Source organism: Chiroxiphia lanceolata, chromosome 4, assembly GCF_009829145.1.
Source record: "Chiroxiphia lanceolata isolate bChiLan1 chromosome 4, bChiLan1.pri, whole genome shotgun sequence".
Classification (NCBI taxonomy): domain Eukaryota; kingdom Metazoa; phylum Chordata; class Aves; order Passeriformes; family Pipridae; genus Chiroxiphia; species Chiroxiphia lanceolata.
The window spans coordinates 34563425-34579588 of record NC_045640.1 but is presented as its reverse complement, the minus strand read 5'-3'; the positions used below and the strand labels follow the sequence as shown (position 1 = coordinate 34579588).

Genomic DNA, 16164 nt, shown 5'->3' with positions numbered 1-16164 from the left:
AAGTAATTTTTCAGGCTTCACCCTCCCCCTACACATATGTGCAAATTTCTCCTTCTGGCACTAAGCCACAGACCAATTTTGAGGTGGAAAGCAGTTGCAGGAAAAAGAGAGAAACACAAATTATTTTATAAATGGACATATCTTATAATACATTACAGTGGTCCCTTTAGTAGTCAAATGGTTCATGAACATTATACTTTATGTAATATCACAAATGCACCAAATATGCTTTCCATACGATCGCAAAAACGGCAGCGCTCTGGAGCCAAGCGCATGACTTAATATTATAATAATGAGTCTACTTCAATGTAGTGGATTTTAATAAGACTTTAATAATACTGGTATGAAGCCAAATTACATAATGTCCCAAAATATGAAACAAGGCTTTTATAGAGAAAATAAAAGCTCATTGAAATATAACCACATAAAAACCCCAAAACAAACAACCACCAATGTTATCTAAACAAAGCCATTAGGCATATTTAATTTTTAAAACTCAAATTAGAGAAAAGGAACTCAAATCTATTCCCAGATCTCAGGATAAAATTAAAAAGGATATTATTTTAGGCAACACTTATGAAAATGGAGGTACTATGTCAGCACTGGGAAACAACCTAATGCCATAATTACCTCTTTTGGCACAGATCTGGATATGGATTGACTATCTCCAATTTCTCTCAGAGGACAAAATATGATTCAGTTACCTTACAGGTTGAGTTAAGACTGAGCTATGTTGGATTATCTAGAAACCATTTAGACCAATAAAATTATTTCCTTCTATGCATGAAAACAAACTCCAAGTAAAACTCCCAAAGGTAAAGAGTCAAATTATTTACTCCCTCCACCTCCTCCAGTTCTGGAGTCTTGGGGAAAATAAGGACTTGAAAGCACTTGTAAAGCTCCATCAGGCATAGACAAATCTCAGAACAGCTTCCTCTGTCACCCCTCCCCAAGTATGGCAGTGTTAGATAGCAATTAAAAGAAAAATCAGTATTTTATTTGTTGGATAACATATGCAGAATGCCACACATTCTTAAAGCTGTAAAACCTTTTAAATATTAGTGTTAAACTAGTTGGAAGATTAACATTTGCATGGATAACATTTTTTTGTCCTTTATTAGGATCAACTGTTTAGATCCACATATCCAACAGAGAGATCAACATATATTAGCATATTCCAGTGTACTACTGGTGAATATTACTCTTAAACTGAGGCTAAATCAATGCTGACAGCCCAACAGAGCATGTGGTGATGAATATGAGAAGAATCAGAGCAGTTTTCTTCAAATATATTGTTTCATCTACGTGTCTCCACTTTTTAAGCAGTTTTGATAAAGGCATAAAAATTTTTAAAGTAGATTTAGATTCCACATGACAAGATTAAGTGAGGGGGACATTTTATGCCTTGTATTTCTTATGAGTCTACTTTAGCTACAGAAGCCATTAAAAAGTTGCAAGTAACTTAAAGATGAAAGGCATTAGCAGCTTTTTAGAAAAGGATAATCATACTCTTCTAAAGATTTAATGAGACATAATTCACAGAAGCTTTTGACTTGGTCTACTGTTAATTGAATCAAAGTCGATGATGATCTTGTTACACTTTGGCTTGAATTCCCTTAAAAAAGAAAAATACAGATATTAGTTAGTGAGTAGTTAAAACATTTTGCTTACTTCAGTTCCAACTAAATTTTTGAAGGAATAAAAAAAACAAAACCCACATCCTTGGATTAACATAGTTTTCTTCTCTATGGGAGCCAATTATAGTGCACCATACTGAGAGAAACCTGGACAAGAAAGACTAAGACAAAAAGACACAAGGAGTGGGTTAGCCTGTACATTCTTCAGCTATTGGAGTTTATAAATTACCCAGGAGTCAAAGGACTTTTAACAGCTTAGCTGCAGGTGGTGCTATCATGTTACTACGGCTGGGATTTTTGTTCATATCTATTAATATTTCAAATATTTTTAATATATATTTACAGATATAGGTACACATATAGGTATACAGAAAAATATTTAAATATACTGTATGCATATATAAAAAAGATATTTGGAAATATATTTTGATACGATTGATTGATTCATTTTCTCCTGCCAAGTTTTCAAAAACACTTTCAAAGTTTGTGTCAGTATATTAAAACATTTTTTGTGCTCGGGGAATAGATTACATTATGCATCATACTGGGTAAAAACCAAACTAGTTAAGAGGGAATCATTTAAAAATTTTAACTTCAGAACAGTAAAATTAATACTGCCACAAAATGTTTTCTTTTATTATCATTAGAGCATCTGCTACAGCAATTAGTAAGGAAGGTATTTGGGGACCCAGAATATATTTTCCAATCTATCAGTAAACAAAAGATTATGCAAATAGTGTGGATTTAGAGCCTAATTAAGCTCTGCAGTTCAGTTCAAGAGATTCAGTAAGTACCACCTACATCCTTAGCAATCAATACAAGGATAAGTAACAGTCAACACAGAAAAGCACATGCTGCTGACCACAGAAACTCTTGAATGCTTTGTCCAGAAGAGCAATCTGAAATGCAAAAAACATTTCTCACCCTGGAGAAGCTACAGGATTTGACTTGCAAGAGAATGATTTATGCTGCTTAGTCAAATAGTCTTAGTAGACAGGAAATACACTGAAGGACTAAAACTGAATTTCAAGTACTGCTGTGTTTTTTCCATGGATGTTTCCATAGCCCAGTAGGTATCTTTCATCCCAAAATTTCATCTGTCAGAATTGTTATGTTTGCAAATTTTTCAAAGTCTTCATATTAATACTGTAAAACTTTTTAGAGTTGCAAAGCCTCCCTGACTGCATAATTAGCCTCACCCACAGCATGTTACTCCTATCAAACTCGCTGTTGAACAGATTGTCTTTAGGTATCTCTGTCAGTGCCTTTAAAAACTCCACTCTTCAAACATTCTTCAGATTCTCATTATTTTAAGGCAAATATTTCACGTTTTATGCTTTTCTCACAAAAAAAGATGACCAAAGAACATGGACAGCTATAGGCACCACGAATTAATTTTGGCTGGCTAGTCTGACGCCTTCCCAAATCGGTTGCAATAAAAAGATACTAAAGTTTCAATAGGGATCAAGTTATTCAAACACATGCACAAAAAAAAAAAATCATCTGGTCATTTCAGTCCAACTCATAGGATCATAGGATAATTCAAGTTGTAAGAGACTTCTGGAGATCATCTAGTCTAACCTCCTGCTCAAAGCAGAGTCAGTGATGACTCTCCTGAGTACAATGTAACAACCATCACGGTTGTAATTTCACTTGCATTCTAGAACAAAACTACCAATTTTCTTCTACAATTATGAAATTGAAATTTAACCATACAGAAGCCAAAGAATGGTGCAACAGCCTGTCAATCCAATACCTTTTACAAAGAAAACCATCTAAAAACACAACAAAAGAATAAAATGCTGCACCATGCAAAGAAGAAAAACTTTTCTCCTAAAGTTGGTCTCTTTCACACACCACTTTTTCCCCCTTTCCAAAGTAAATATAAAGTCAATTCAAAGTTCTCTCACCTGTATATAATACCTGCCAAATCAAACATCCGCCGTGCAGCTGTCATTTCCATAGTGTCATGATACTTGTCAGACATAAAAATAACTTCCTTTATGCCTAAGCAAGTCATATAGAAAAGATGTTAGAATTACGCTGAAAAAAAAATAATTGTGTCTGGAGCACAAAATCAGAAAAGGCAGCATTCACCCACATACTCTAGAACTCCTTGGTATACCTCTATTTATAGTTCTGTGCTGTCTGAAATTGCTGAATGATCTATGCCTCAATTACTTAGGCAGGGGAGAAGCATAAAAGCTTCAAAAAAGAATTCACAAGGTTTCAGAGCCTATCAACATCTTCCTGTGTTTGCCGGACAACGTGAATATCAATACATTGTAATTTAGTGCTGATATAAGTGCATAAGGAAAAGGATGAGTGACTGGATTGAGAACAAGGAGCCAATCTACCTTGAATACCATTTGATTCTATAAATAAGGGACTTGTAGCACAAATGCAGAATACCATCATCTTTCCCTCTTCACCTTTCGATTTCAAACCTTACTGAACCAAAATAAAGAAGTGTTCTGTTTACTACTTTCTTCCTAGATTCCTGTGGCAATCAGAAGAAAAACTCCCCAGAACAGTGATCCATGCTGGAATAGCAGGACTTCACTCCATGAGCAAAATATACGCTACTTTAAGCAGAGATTTTTACGGAACTGAAGCCCGCTGCAGATACTGCCTAATGTGAAAAAAGGAGACACATTTAGGCCAGCACACTTGCTGCAGTGGCACAGATTTATAACAATTGTAATGAAAGACATAATTAAAGTAGGATCATAGAAGTCTTATGACATTTATGAGCAAAGATATTTTAAAATCTTCAAATATCTGCCATGCATCACATTCAAATTAAAATTTCATGTATATACTCCCACCAGACCTTTTCTCATGCAGAAGTTTATTTCTTTCTGCCCCTACTATACTCAATGTGTCAGAGCACAGTAAAATTGACAGTAATTATATGCAAAGTCTGTGTTGTTCTTTGGCAGCTCCTGGTCTAAGAAGTTACAAACCTAAATTAGAAGTACGATTAGAATCACAGAAGATGCAATTAGCACTGGAAGAATTTGGCACCATTCAGATGCAAAAAACCCCACAAGTAGCATCTTATGAAGTTGACAGTGCAATTAATTTATATCTAAGATCAGCAATTCAATATCAAATACATCTATGATAAGATACCAATGAGCTGGCAGCACTGCAACTCTGAAAAATCAGGCTGGCACTACTGCTTACCTGCCTGGATGATGAGCTTTGCACATTCATTACATGGAAATAAGGCAACGTACATGCTGCAGCCTTTCACATCAGCTGAGTTTTTGTTCATGATGGCATTCAGTTCAGCGTGGCACACTGATTAAACAGGAAAAGAAACAATTCATAATACCGATCATTAAAATAAATCAGTCAAACTAAAATTAAAGTGTTACAATATAACTGCTTATATCTTTTCAAAGGCAAATAGCGTGCACAGCTTGTCATAAAGGGCAGAGGAAGAAATAAAAGCAGAAGTACCAAGATCAATGAAGGTCAATTGTTCTGACCAGGCTGCCGATTAGCAATGATATCATTAAGTGCATAAGCATTGCCATTTGCCAACACCTATTGCAGGCAACAAAGCCGTAGGCTGTGGGCCAAGTAGTTGCAACCACCCTAAGTGAAGCAGTATCTCACAGCTTCACAACTCTCTGGAGTATCTAATTGCCAGTATAAAACAGCTCATTTATGTGTTTACATGCACAGATAGGAACAGTCTTATGGTTGTAAGAGTGCGCTGTGCGCTCTTAAAGGCAGGAGAATCGTGAAGTGAAACTGAGCAGCTCTGTCCTCTGGGTCTCAGAACGGCTCAGCGCTGCTGCATGATTCTCTCACCCCCAGAATACTCAACACACACTCAACCATAAAAATGTCCCAGCTTTAATATTAAACTGATTTTACTGCTCATTAAAAGGTGCCAGACTTCTCAAGCACGAAAACAAAGTCCTGTGTTTCTCCATGGATTTGAGACAGGCCAGGTACCAACAGACCATCCTGCCTTATTTCACGATAACACAACAGTTCTTTCTGGACAGACAGCACCTTAGGGTTTAAGTGTTTATAGGGTAGACATCAGCAGATTATCTAATGTGTTACTAACACAGGTGAGAAGAGCACAGTTTCTGTGTAATCCACAACGAACCTCTGAAAAAAACATTAGGATCTCCACGAGAACTTCCTGTTTACTCCTAGGAATAAAAGCAAGTTGCATAATTTATATACCTACCTACTAAGAAACTGCCTGCTGCCCTGACTTTATAAACAGATGCTGAAGTATGGTGTGGGTTTGAGCTCATTTAGAGACAACATTAAAAGTTTTTCCACTGCTCGTTTTGAAGAATAGATTTTAAAAAAATAAAGTAGGTTTCCTCTCCCCTGCATCCATACAAAGATTAAAACAGGCACAGTTTCATAGCACAACTTCACAGTAAATTTGGTACTTTGTGCTGACCTCTATATGAATGATCTCACCACACAAATAACTGAGTGCAGTACCTTCAACATGCAGGAATCCTTGCTGAATGGAAATGTTTTCCGTATGTGCTGAATGTCTACCTGGAATTTTCTATGTAACAGCTAATGCACTGCAAATTTACAGCCTAACTTACAGCACACAAACTTTCCCATGCAGACGAGTCACAAAGGACCAAACACCTGATAAAGAAAGCTCAGTATTGGCTTCTACTATGCCTATGTTATGCTGTCCACATACCTCCTCATAACCAGTAAAGCCAGAAACTAACACAAAAAATAGGAAATTAAAAAAAACAAACCCCAGAGCCAAGCACCATCACATTAAGGTTTCTTTTACTATTATTATTGTTTCTATTGCAGCTGTTATCGGGTCACACCACATTTTTAAATATATGCCATTAAGTGTAAGACGGACAGTTATATGAACCTATACATTCAGAAAATCCGGAAAACATGCTGAACTCCATGTATATTACTAAGTTGCAACAATCTTATGTAGCCTTCACAATAAACAGTCAGAGAATTATTTTTCTGGGGTTACAGAGTATTGAGTGAAAATGAGTGTCATCATTTCCACAACTAGAACTAGATTATGTCAACAGGACAGAAATATCATTTTTAAGTTTCTTTGAACACTATACTTATGTTCTAGGCAGCAGTCTAAAATATTGAAGGCCCCCAGAAAGGATGTTTTCAAAGGCTCACAGAACTAAAAAAAAATAAAACTAATTCCTTCAGTAAATATTTTTCCATCATTAAAACTCAGAAATTTTCAGCCATAAAACCAGACGAGTTTCCTTCCTGTACTGATGAGAGAGAAAGGTTCTTTTGGCAGACTTCTACAAACTTTCAACAACAAACCTCTTCCCATGCAAAAACAAGATCAGGCCAAAACTAATTTATAGAAGATAATCAGCTGGAGCAAGGGAAAAAGAGAAATCTTGCTTCCTGACCATCTAGCACAATCTGAAGTTAAGAACAATTACAACTCTCCAATGTGGACAGAAGACACAGAGCCAGCAATAAGAAACAGACTAATCATTCCAGGACAAAAACTAGTCAGGGCTCCAACAGATCCAGCAGGCTTCTGTTTCAAATACAAAAGGAGATAGGTTTTTCATGCACACAGTAGCCTAACCAAGTATTTCATACTGAACTTATTGCAGAAAATAGTATGGGACTAGAACTTTGCACTGATGCCAGAAGTCATCTTTTTCCACCCAGTATTACCTTTTTTTAGTCTACTGGGCACTTAAATACCAAACCCTTTTGACTCAGTTGCTGTGACTTGCAAGAATATTCTGGGGAACTATCATTACACGTGTCATTGTTTTATACATTTCCCCAGACTACAGGGGTTTACTGGCCCCTGTAAGGGATATTATGCTAGTTGGTCCTTAAGAAGGTTTAGGCATCAGACAAATATTTTTAGGCTTTGTCCCATCACTCTTAATTCCCACTTACTCCTATTCACCTCTCTCTGACAGATTGGCACTGATAAGGTAAGACAGTCTATTATCTCCAGATTTTTCTTATAGATCTGCCAAGCTTTGTTAGGAGACAGAAAACAAATCCAGGAGTCCAAAATCTCTCTTGCTAATGACTAACTAGTTTGCATTTGAGATGTTATGAAGTTTTCTAATCTCTTAAGAGCTCCTGCTAATAGTTACAAATAGCTCTTTCTGAGATAGTAAAAAGATAACTTAACCTTTCACAGGTACACAGTATTCAGAACTCTGAAAAATGTATATTTAAGCAGACTAGTAAAACTAAGAATTTTTACAATACCCTATGAGGGGCTCCAGAGTTTTGGGGGGTTTTTTTGTCTTTTTTTTTTTTTTTTTAAATAATATTCACATATAGCCAACATAATATGTCTGCAACACTGTTTTCCATTCTGGAAAAGTGGCTTGAAAAGTATTCTCAAAAGGCTTCATTAGCTGAAGGAATAACCATGCAATGAGAAGTTAAGTGTGTGCTCTGACATTCCCACCACCTGCTACTATATTCATGGGGGGGGGGGGGGGAAAGCAGATGAATGACTGCTTCATTACTGGTAGTATTAATTGCTAGTGTTTCTGTCTTTTCTCATTGCATACTGGTTTGTATTGCATATATAAGGTAGTACTCATCCTTAAACCCCTACTTAAGAGGGGTTTAAGGATGAGTAATTAAGAGACCCCTACTTGTCTTATAAATGGTAATTTTTTGGGATTGAACACTTAACATGAACATGTTCTCAGTGGGTTGCAGAGTCAGAAGCACTCTTTCCACCTACTAAAAGTGTTCTGACTAGAAAATTTATAAGAACCACAGGACTAGTCAAAGTGTTTCTTAATACTGTTTAAAGGGTTACGTGCTTGGTAGGGACCACCATAACTTTAAAGAACTTTTAAAGAAGCAGTCAGAGGAAGGGCTAGAGGGAATGACTTTTTAATGTTATTAATTACTGAGCCAGACTAGGAATTTTGAGAAAAAATATGCACTAAATATGGTGTTACATTTGAAAGGAATACATTTCAATGCATATAGATTGTCACACAGCAAGTTTTGACTTATTTATTAATGTAAGTCTTTACAGTGTCATATCAACTAACTTGACAAATATTATGGGTTCCCAGTACAGACACGTGGTAATAGCACAGCATCCTTCAACATAAACCTGGCACAGGAATGGATACAGGGAGTTCTGTAATTTGGCCCACTTCTATTCAGTTTATTGGTAAAATCTTCACCTTCTCACATTCATCCCTTGTCCACTCCATCTTTGCCCAAGCTCCACCTACCAGTTATCCTTTACTTGCTGGATCTCTGACACTGAATATAGCAAAAATCATGAGGTATCAAAATAATAATTAAAAGAACGGAGTCTGGAATGACAACCACTGGCAACAGTGGTTGATGAATCTGGAATTTGTAGAACAACTTTTTTTTTTTCCACCTTTGTGAAAGTGTAGGGATGGTTGCTGGTCACTGCATTAAGGGCAGGCAGGACACTGATGCTGGGCTGACACTGCCCTCAGCCCTTCCTGCTGGTCTCTTTCTTGCTGTGTGCTGGATAAGAGCAGTAGCTGTAGTCAGGGCACAGAGGCAAGGATAACACCACCAGGTTTTGCTGGAGCCTCTTCAGATTGCAGTAAGAAAAATGGAACAGCCCCAGCCTCAGTGCTTTCTTCCATGAGTAAAGAGAACTGGGAAGTGAAGATGGGAACCGCTCAGCCCATTCGTGAACATCACAAATCCATGCAGACGAGTAAGTGGAGTACTCCACGAGTAAGTGGAGACTGTCTTCTATAGATCGCCTTTCCAGCTGAAGTCTCAGCTTTGCACTGCCAACTGGAGAGAGAGCATCACACCTCTTCAGAGTGCCTTATCAAATTTCATGCTGTCAAAATAACAGCTTCTGTAAAACTAACATTTGCCTGAATATTGAGTGTTCATTTCTCTGAAAAATTGACAAAAAGCTCATAATCCTAACACGAGGAAATGTTGATAACAGTTTGTTTCATTTTACACAGCAGGTACTGTTCAATTAGAGCATACTTTTTGCCACAGCACATATTTTATCATATCTGAACCTGTATAAATATTTGTAAGCATATTTACTCAATATTTTCTGTATTGCTCAGAGGCTTCTAAATTTGCCAGTCATTTTAATTTAAAACTCTTAATTAGAGACTGGTTGTCAAATGGATGTTCTTAGATTACAGTGGAGACAGAGGGCATAACAAGAGCACAGCAACTAACATTAGTGGGAATATTTGCGTTAATAGGAGAAAAATGTAATATTTTAAATGATTGGTGAGAGGAAACTGAGCATCATCAAATCCTTGGATTCATCTAACAGAAACAGAGGGCACACTTTTGACTCTAAAAGCCAGAATTCTGCCTAATTATTAAGAAGCTTCTGCACACAGTACTGAACACAATGCTTCAAGAAGGGCTTTTAACAACATCTTAGTAAAGCAGGTATTCAAGCCTTCCATTTCTCTCGTGTGCACAGACACATCCCCACTGCTGTCACTGACTGGCAGCCTGGAAACAGCCAGTTCCAACATAACAAGAAAATCCTGATTTTGTGCTGTGAAAAATGGCATTCTGCAAAACACCCTGTGCTTTCTCACATAACAAGGCTATACTACTTAACTGTTCAAATATACCCTACAACTAGAAGGAAGAGTTTTAATCCGCTTCAAGGCTCTCATAAGGAATGCACAGTATCAATGGAGGTGATCCACAGTCACTATTCCTGTAATATCCAAATGCCTTGCAAACATTTGTATCCTCTAAGGTAAAGTGAGCACTACCCACCACATTTTAATGCCTTCTTTCAGTAGCAGCTCAGGTTGCACCTAGACTTCTTAACCAAGCACAACCCTGTCCCTAACAGTGAGCTGAGCAGAACCCACCCTTGGGGTGGGATAGATATGTACCATGTATTGCAGCAGACAGAGATAACCCAGACACTGGTGAATTTCAAACCAACAAGTTTAAAGATACAGCAAAATTCAAGAGTGACAGGACTGATTTAACCCTACAACGGAAGTTCAAAAGGTAACAGTCATCAGTAAATGCATGGGAAAGGAGGAAGGGTTAATCACAGTGAATAAGAAAAGCTAGAAGAACAATCCTGGCAAAAACAAGAACCTATACACTAATCACAGATAAATTTAGGGTGGAAATTGGAAGTTTTCTAGCCATGAAACAATGAATCTGATCAGAGATGTGGGGTCAATGCATCCATCAGTTCTGCTGGAGCTCAATAAATTTATTATAGGATCATCTAACACACTTCTGCAGAGATAGCCTCTGGGTCCAATCCCCTACTGTGTCTCTGCTGCTAAACATGACAGGGCCAGGGACTGACCCTTGGCCCTGAGGCCAACTGGCACAGACTAGCTCGTGTTCATGTTACCCAGGGCTCCATCAGCATTACACGGTACTTGGCCCTGGGTTTCCTCAAGGCTCCACGTCTCAAGAGTCCCACGACACCACATACTTATTTTGCACGTCTCAGTTCAAAGTGCATAAAGAAGTGAGATAACTTTTTTGCAGCTCACCAGAGAGGTATTTTCAGAGCATGAAACAGAGTATGAGTTGCATATCCCCCAGTATGGCCTGAGGGAAGAAGGAGGGTTAAGCATAGCATCTCAGCAGGCTTTGCATTATAAGCCTATACAGGATGACGTTTTCTTGCAGCCTTTTTTCCACCTTGCCTTCTGGAGCACCATTGGAGGAGCAGTACTCAGGCTTTGCTCTAGAGAGAGCTAGTCAGAGTGGTCCGAAACAGATGGGAAGTGAGCTAACGTTTATGCCTCACCTACAACACTACATAAGATCAGAAGGTCAGCATTCAGATCCTCCCCCAGCCCTTTTCTGTAGCACTACAGATGCATGAAGTAGCTCTAGAAAACACCTTCCAACTTAGTGTGGCAGTACATGCACAATTACTATCAGCTTTGTCTAATAAGCTACACTGCAGCTCTAGGGATGAAAGTGCCACCATTCCCACGGTTAGCTAATGGAGCACACAGTAAGTTTGTACCATCTCTGAACAAGCCAGTCAGGAAACAACAAGAATAAAAAGTTCAATTTACACAAATGCTGTGATGATTAGCAAAAACAGAAAGGAAAACATGACAGTTTAATGAGATTTTAGCAGCAATTCTACGTGTACCAAAATTTTTTAAAGCAGATTTTTTTTTTATATGTACTTGTCTGGTCTGTCAACCGTGCTATCAAGATTAATAAGAAACTGCTAGAGTTTAAATGATCTGTGAATTACAAAATAGGTTGTTTATTCATCACAGCAGACACTTTGTGTTACAAAGTTGTGATTTTTTTAATGAGGTGGAGATTAAGATTCTGAGGAGGAAAGGCAGTAGTTAGACCAATTCCCAGAAATCAACTTGTCTCTCCAAGCTGTTACTGGTTAGTGAATTTTTTAAACATCACATGCTCCACATCTTTTGGAGGTAGAATTAACCAAAGAAGTAAAATTCTCAGGTCATCTTGTACCAAGATTTTTCACAGCACTTTTAGTTTAAATTGGTCAGCTTAAGGTGCCTGGAACATGCTCAGGTGCCAGAGACCACCCACACCGATCTTAGTTCAGAACTGAGATCTTACAGCAGCATAAAGGTTCAACCGAAATCAATATTCCATTTTCAGTGCTTTATATTTAATCAATTGGCTAACACTTGTTTCCACATCCTACAAATAAAGAGCAGTCATACCAAGTTGCACCATTATTGTCACAACATTATATGTAAAACCAGTGGTTTAGAGCAGACTTCAAATTTGGCTGGAGCAGATTTCAAATTTGGCTGGAGCAGATTTCAAATCTGGCTGGAGCAGATTTCAAATTTGGCCCTAGTACTGGAATACATCTCTTATGTAAAATAATATGAAATGATCTTGAGCTTAAGAGTTAACATTCGAGGTTTTATAATAAATTGGTAAAGTGAACAAGGACAAAGTACTGGGGTTTCAAGAACTCAAAAATATCAAACTGATGAATTATGTGCTGAGCCACTGCATATCATCTTCCACTTCAATGCCATGGGAAACCAGAAAATGTAATGCTAGTTTTTAGAGAGAGCTCTGAGTGAAGTCAGGCAATGTCAAAACTCATGCAAGTTTAATTTCTCTATCAGATCAATTGTTAAAGTTACAAGTGAGAAACAGAATTAGTAGGCAGAGATAAATACTGTACACTGGAAAAGAGCCAGTGTTTCTTTGCAAAGGTGAACTCTGGTGCTTATGTCCCCCCACCCATGCAGGGAGAAGGGAAAATTTCTCAAGGCTCTTACTCTGTTTTGTTATTCTTCCCACTGCCATTCCTGTGCCCAGGACAGGCTGAGATGCAGCAGGAGCTGGAGTGAGTATAGAAAGACAAAGGACTTAAGGAAGCACAGGGACTGTACAGTCTCTTATCAGTCCTAATGAAAGTTTCTTCCCAACATCAGCTGTTGCAGGCCACAAGGCAGCTCAGCTCTGTTTCCATGCCCAGAAGACAGCAAGCATAACATGAAGCCTGAGGCAGCTCAGTCTCCTTGGTTCCTGCAAACCACACCAGGCTCAGAGGAGGAACTGTACAGCCCTGCTGACAGGTGCACAAAGACTCAGAGGACCCTTCAAAGGACACTTACAGAAGGCCAAACTATGTCTACTGCAAAGACAAAGACAGGATCCAAAGCAGCACTCAACCACATTCACCATAAAACCATCCTTGCTCTTCATTCTGTTTGTCCATTTAATATATGTGAATCAAATCAGAGGCTGAAATAAACAACAAAAGTCACCCCACCCATGGAAGGGTAGATCCAGTGCACACCACATGAGGCAAAAGTGGCATGGAATGACAGAATACACACACTTCAAGACAAACAAAATTCAGTTCCTTCATAATAAGTATTTACCTATGCCATCGATACCTGACATGGAAATTTCTCACAAGCACTGGAGTTTAAAATTTTAATACCTGCATTTTAGACCCAATTATTTGTTTTGCATATACACGCTCTCTGTAATTTCTGTGGAGACGAACACATGGAAGCAGCAATCATCTGCATACACTGCAACTGTGTGCTAATGAGCTGCTTTATATTTACAAGTTTTCACTATCCAATCCAAAACAGCTAATATTTATGAACATATTTCACCAGGAAGTCAGCTTTTCATAAGGACTGATTTTTATCCTGCTGTACCACATGTGGGCATATTAACGAAGTCAAGTGAGTGGAAGAAAAACTGATCAATACTTTACCAGCTGAACTTTCACAGTTACAGATATCACAAGTCTAAACCGTCAACCACAAGAAGCCTTACCATAAGGATATTTTGTGTCTAGTCTATTTGCTGCTGTTCTTGTCCAGGGTAGTACATCATCACTGCAACCATTAGGCATCCCATTGTAGCCAATTCCAACAATCTTGTTTTCTGTATTTACAATGCAGGCACCAACCTAAATAAAATCAGATTTATATAGTACCAACAGCATGCAAAACAACATATCAACAGGAAAGATGAGGCGATAATAGTTCTATAATTTTCATTTAAGTGATAAAAGTTTCACTTAATATATTAAGCCACACTATCTAGTGAGCAAGGCTACAATTGTACCTAATTGGTTGGGCTTTCAAATAATTGGTTGGGCAGCAGCAACCCAGCTACCCCTTTGGTCATGCCATTTCTATCTCAACCTGCCAGCACCGTTCCTTGTCTGATTATGAAGTGAGTCTAGTTCAGGGAACAGCACTGATCTAACCTTAGTAAACTTGTCAGTTCAACTCCCCAAACTAGCTTTTCCAGCAGCAGTATGAGTAGCAGCAGCAAAAGAAAAGGTATGAAAGATGGAACAGAAATACTGTATTATATTCATAATATCTGTTGGCTTACAATACTGTAAACCAACAGTATTGTTGGCTTATGCAGGCCTCACAAGACTTTGTGCCTTGTTTACACAAACATGCACTAAGATACCAGACCTCTTAATTCCCACCTTTCATTGCTTCAATCCAAGTCTACACAGGGACTCTTCTCATAGAATGATACAGTATCCCATTTTTATCTTTTCTCCCTATATTATTTACTGAAATGGCAACAGTACTGATTTTAATTCACACAACCTGTTTATCAACTAGCTCTTGGTAACAAAAATTTAGCCCCAAATGAATACCCTTCAGTGAGCCAAGTGCTGTAACATACAGAAGGCAGTGAGTAATTGAACAGATTGTTTTTCTGGGATCTCCTTCCTGAATTTTTTTTACACAAAGGAAGACTAACAGGACGACTGGATCCTGCAGAACATCATGTTTCTGATGTATCAATTGCCTCAAATCAATACTGAACAAGTTTGAACAGAGGCACATGAAAGATGCAAAAAATGGGGACAGACAGTGACGCAGAAGGAAGAAGGGGATCTTGAGGGAGGAACCAAACTAGAAGAAAACTCCTGTCAACCCAATAACAAACGAACAAACAGGTAAGGAAAAGAAACTTGTAAAATGCTGTGTCTTAAAAAATTATAGTCTAAAACTTTCAGCAGTTTTACCCTTCTCTAAAAGTGACTATATTTACTGGGAAAAGGAAAGAAAATGCAAGTGTTATTTTAACTTCTAGATGATTCACAAAACACCAAGCTGCAAATGTACACACAGAATTATACACGAGGTCAGCCCCAACAAGAGAATTTCTGTAACAAAAGGTGCTGACTATGTTAAAAATTGTATAGCTATACACTAAAATAACTTTTATTAAGAAATCCCTGGAAGTGCTACATGTGCATCTGATGTGATGTGCAATATAGATTAGGTTATGTTATTATTATATGTTGCCTTCTTACCTGAGAGCTTGGATCCTTGCTTCTTTGTGCTGACAAAAAAGCTACTGCCATAAAATATTCAGGCCATTCCAAATAATCGTCTCGTTTTTTGCAGGATGTTTCATTGCTGAAACTATAGTTTATAGAAAAAACCAGCCATCAGCAAGCAACACAGACCTAGAGTTACTACAAATTTTATTCTTTTAACATGCACAAGTTTAAAGTAACCAGGATCAGAATGTGGTTAAGACCACACATGCACTAATATTTTAACAGTAAAACCATCACTGTGACGTGCTTTCCAGGAACTTATATATGCAACATTTCCTTTTGGGGGGGGGGGGGGAAGCATCCAAGCGAGGTTACAAGTTTCAGTTTTAGATAAGAAGGTTGAGGTATTCAGAGTCACTGAGCTATTTCAAGACAGAGCAACTCATCCTTTATAGATAACACCTTGCATATTTCTAAGAGTCAGGTATATCATGTACTGGCATTCTTCTCACCCAAACAACAAAATGTTTTTTATGATGGCTGTGATAACTGCAAGCCTCTAATCTATTTTGTACTTCTGCCTATGACAAGTGCTTGCTAGATTTCTATTTGGTAGCTTCCTCTACTTGCAACAAACATGGGTAGAGCCCTTCCCAAATCTAGCCATGATGAGCTTCCTCTACATTCATTTCTGACCATACAATTATCATCATAAGTTTGCTTCTTGTTACAATATTTACCACCAAA

At 37.9% G+C, this 16164-nt stretch overlaps 1 protein-coding gene across 4 annotated transcripts in view; it reads right to left on the bottom strand.

Annotated features, from left to right (window-relative positions):
• Window positions 1–312: 312 nt before the first annotated feature.
• Window positions 313–16164, bottom strand: part of DCTD (dCMP deaminase) — a 19395-nt gene continuing 3543 nt past the window's right edge. For all 4 annotated transcript variants that reach the window (XM_032686589.1, XM_032686590.1, XM_032686591.1 and 1 more), the window contains 5 exons: window positions 15448–15559; window positions 13932–14067; window positions 4827–4943; window positions 3548–3644; window positions 313–1615 (listed from right to left, as the gene is read on the bottom strand). In XM_032686589.1, the coding sequence (XP_032542480.1) occupies window positions 1537–1615; window positions 3548–3644; window positions 4827–4943; window positions 13932–14067; window positions 15448–15559 (541 nt within the window). In that variant the 3' untranslated portion in view covers window positions 313–1536. The remainder of the gene's footprint in view (window positions 1616–3547; window positions 3645–4826; window positions 4944–13931; window positions 14068–15447; window positions 15560–16164) is intronic.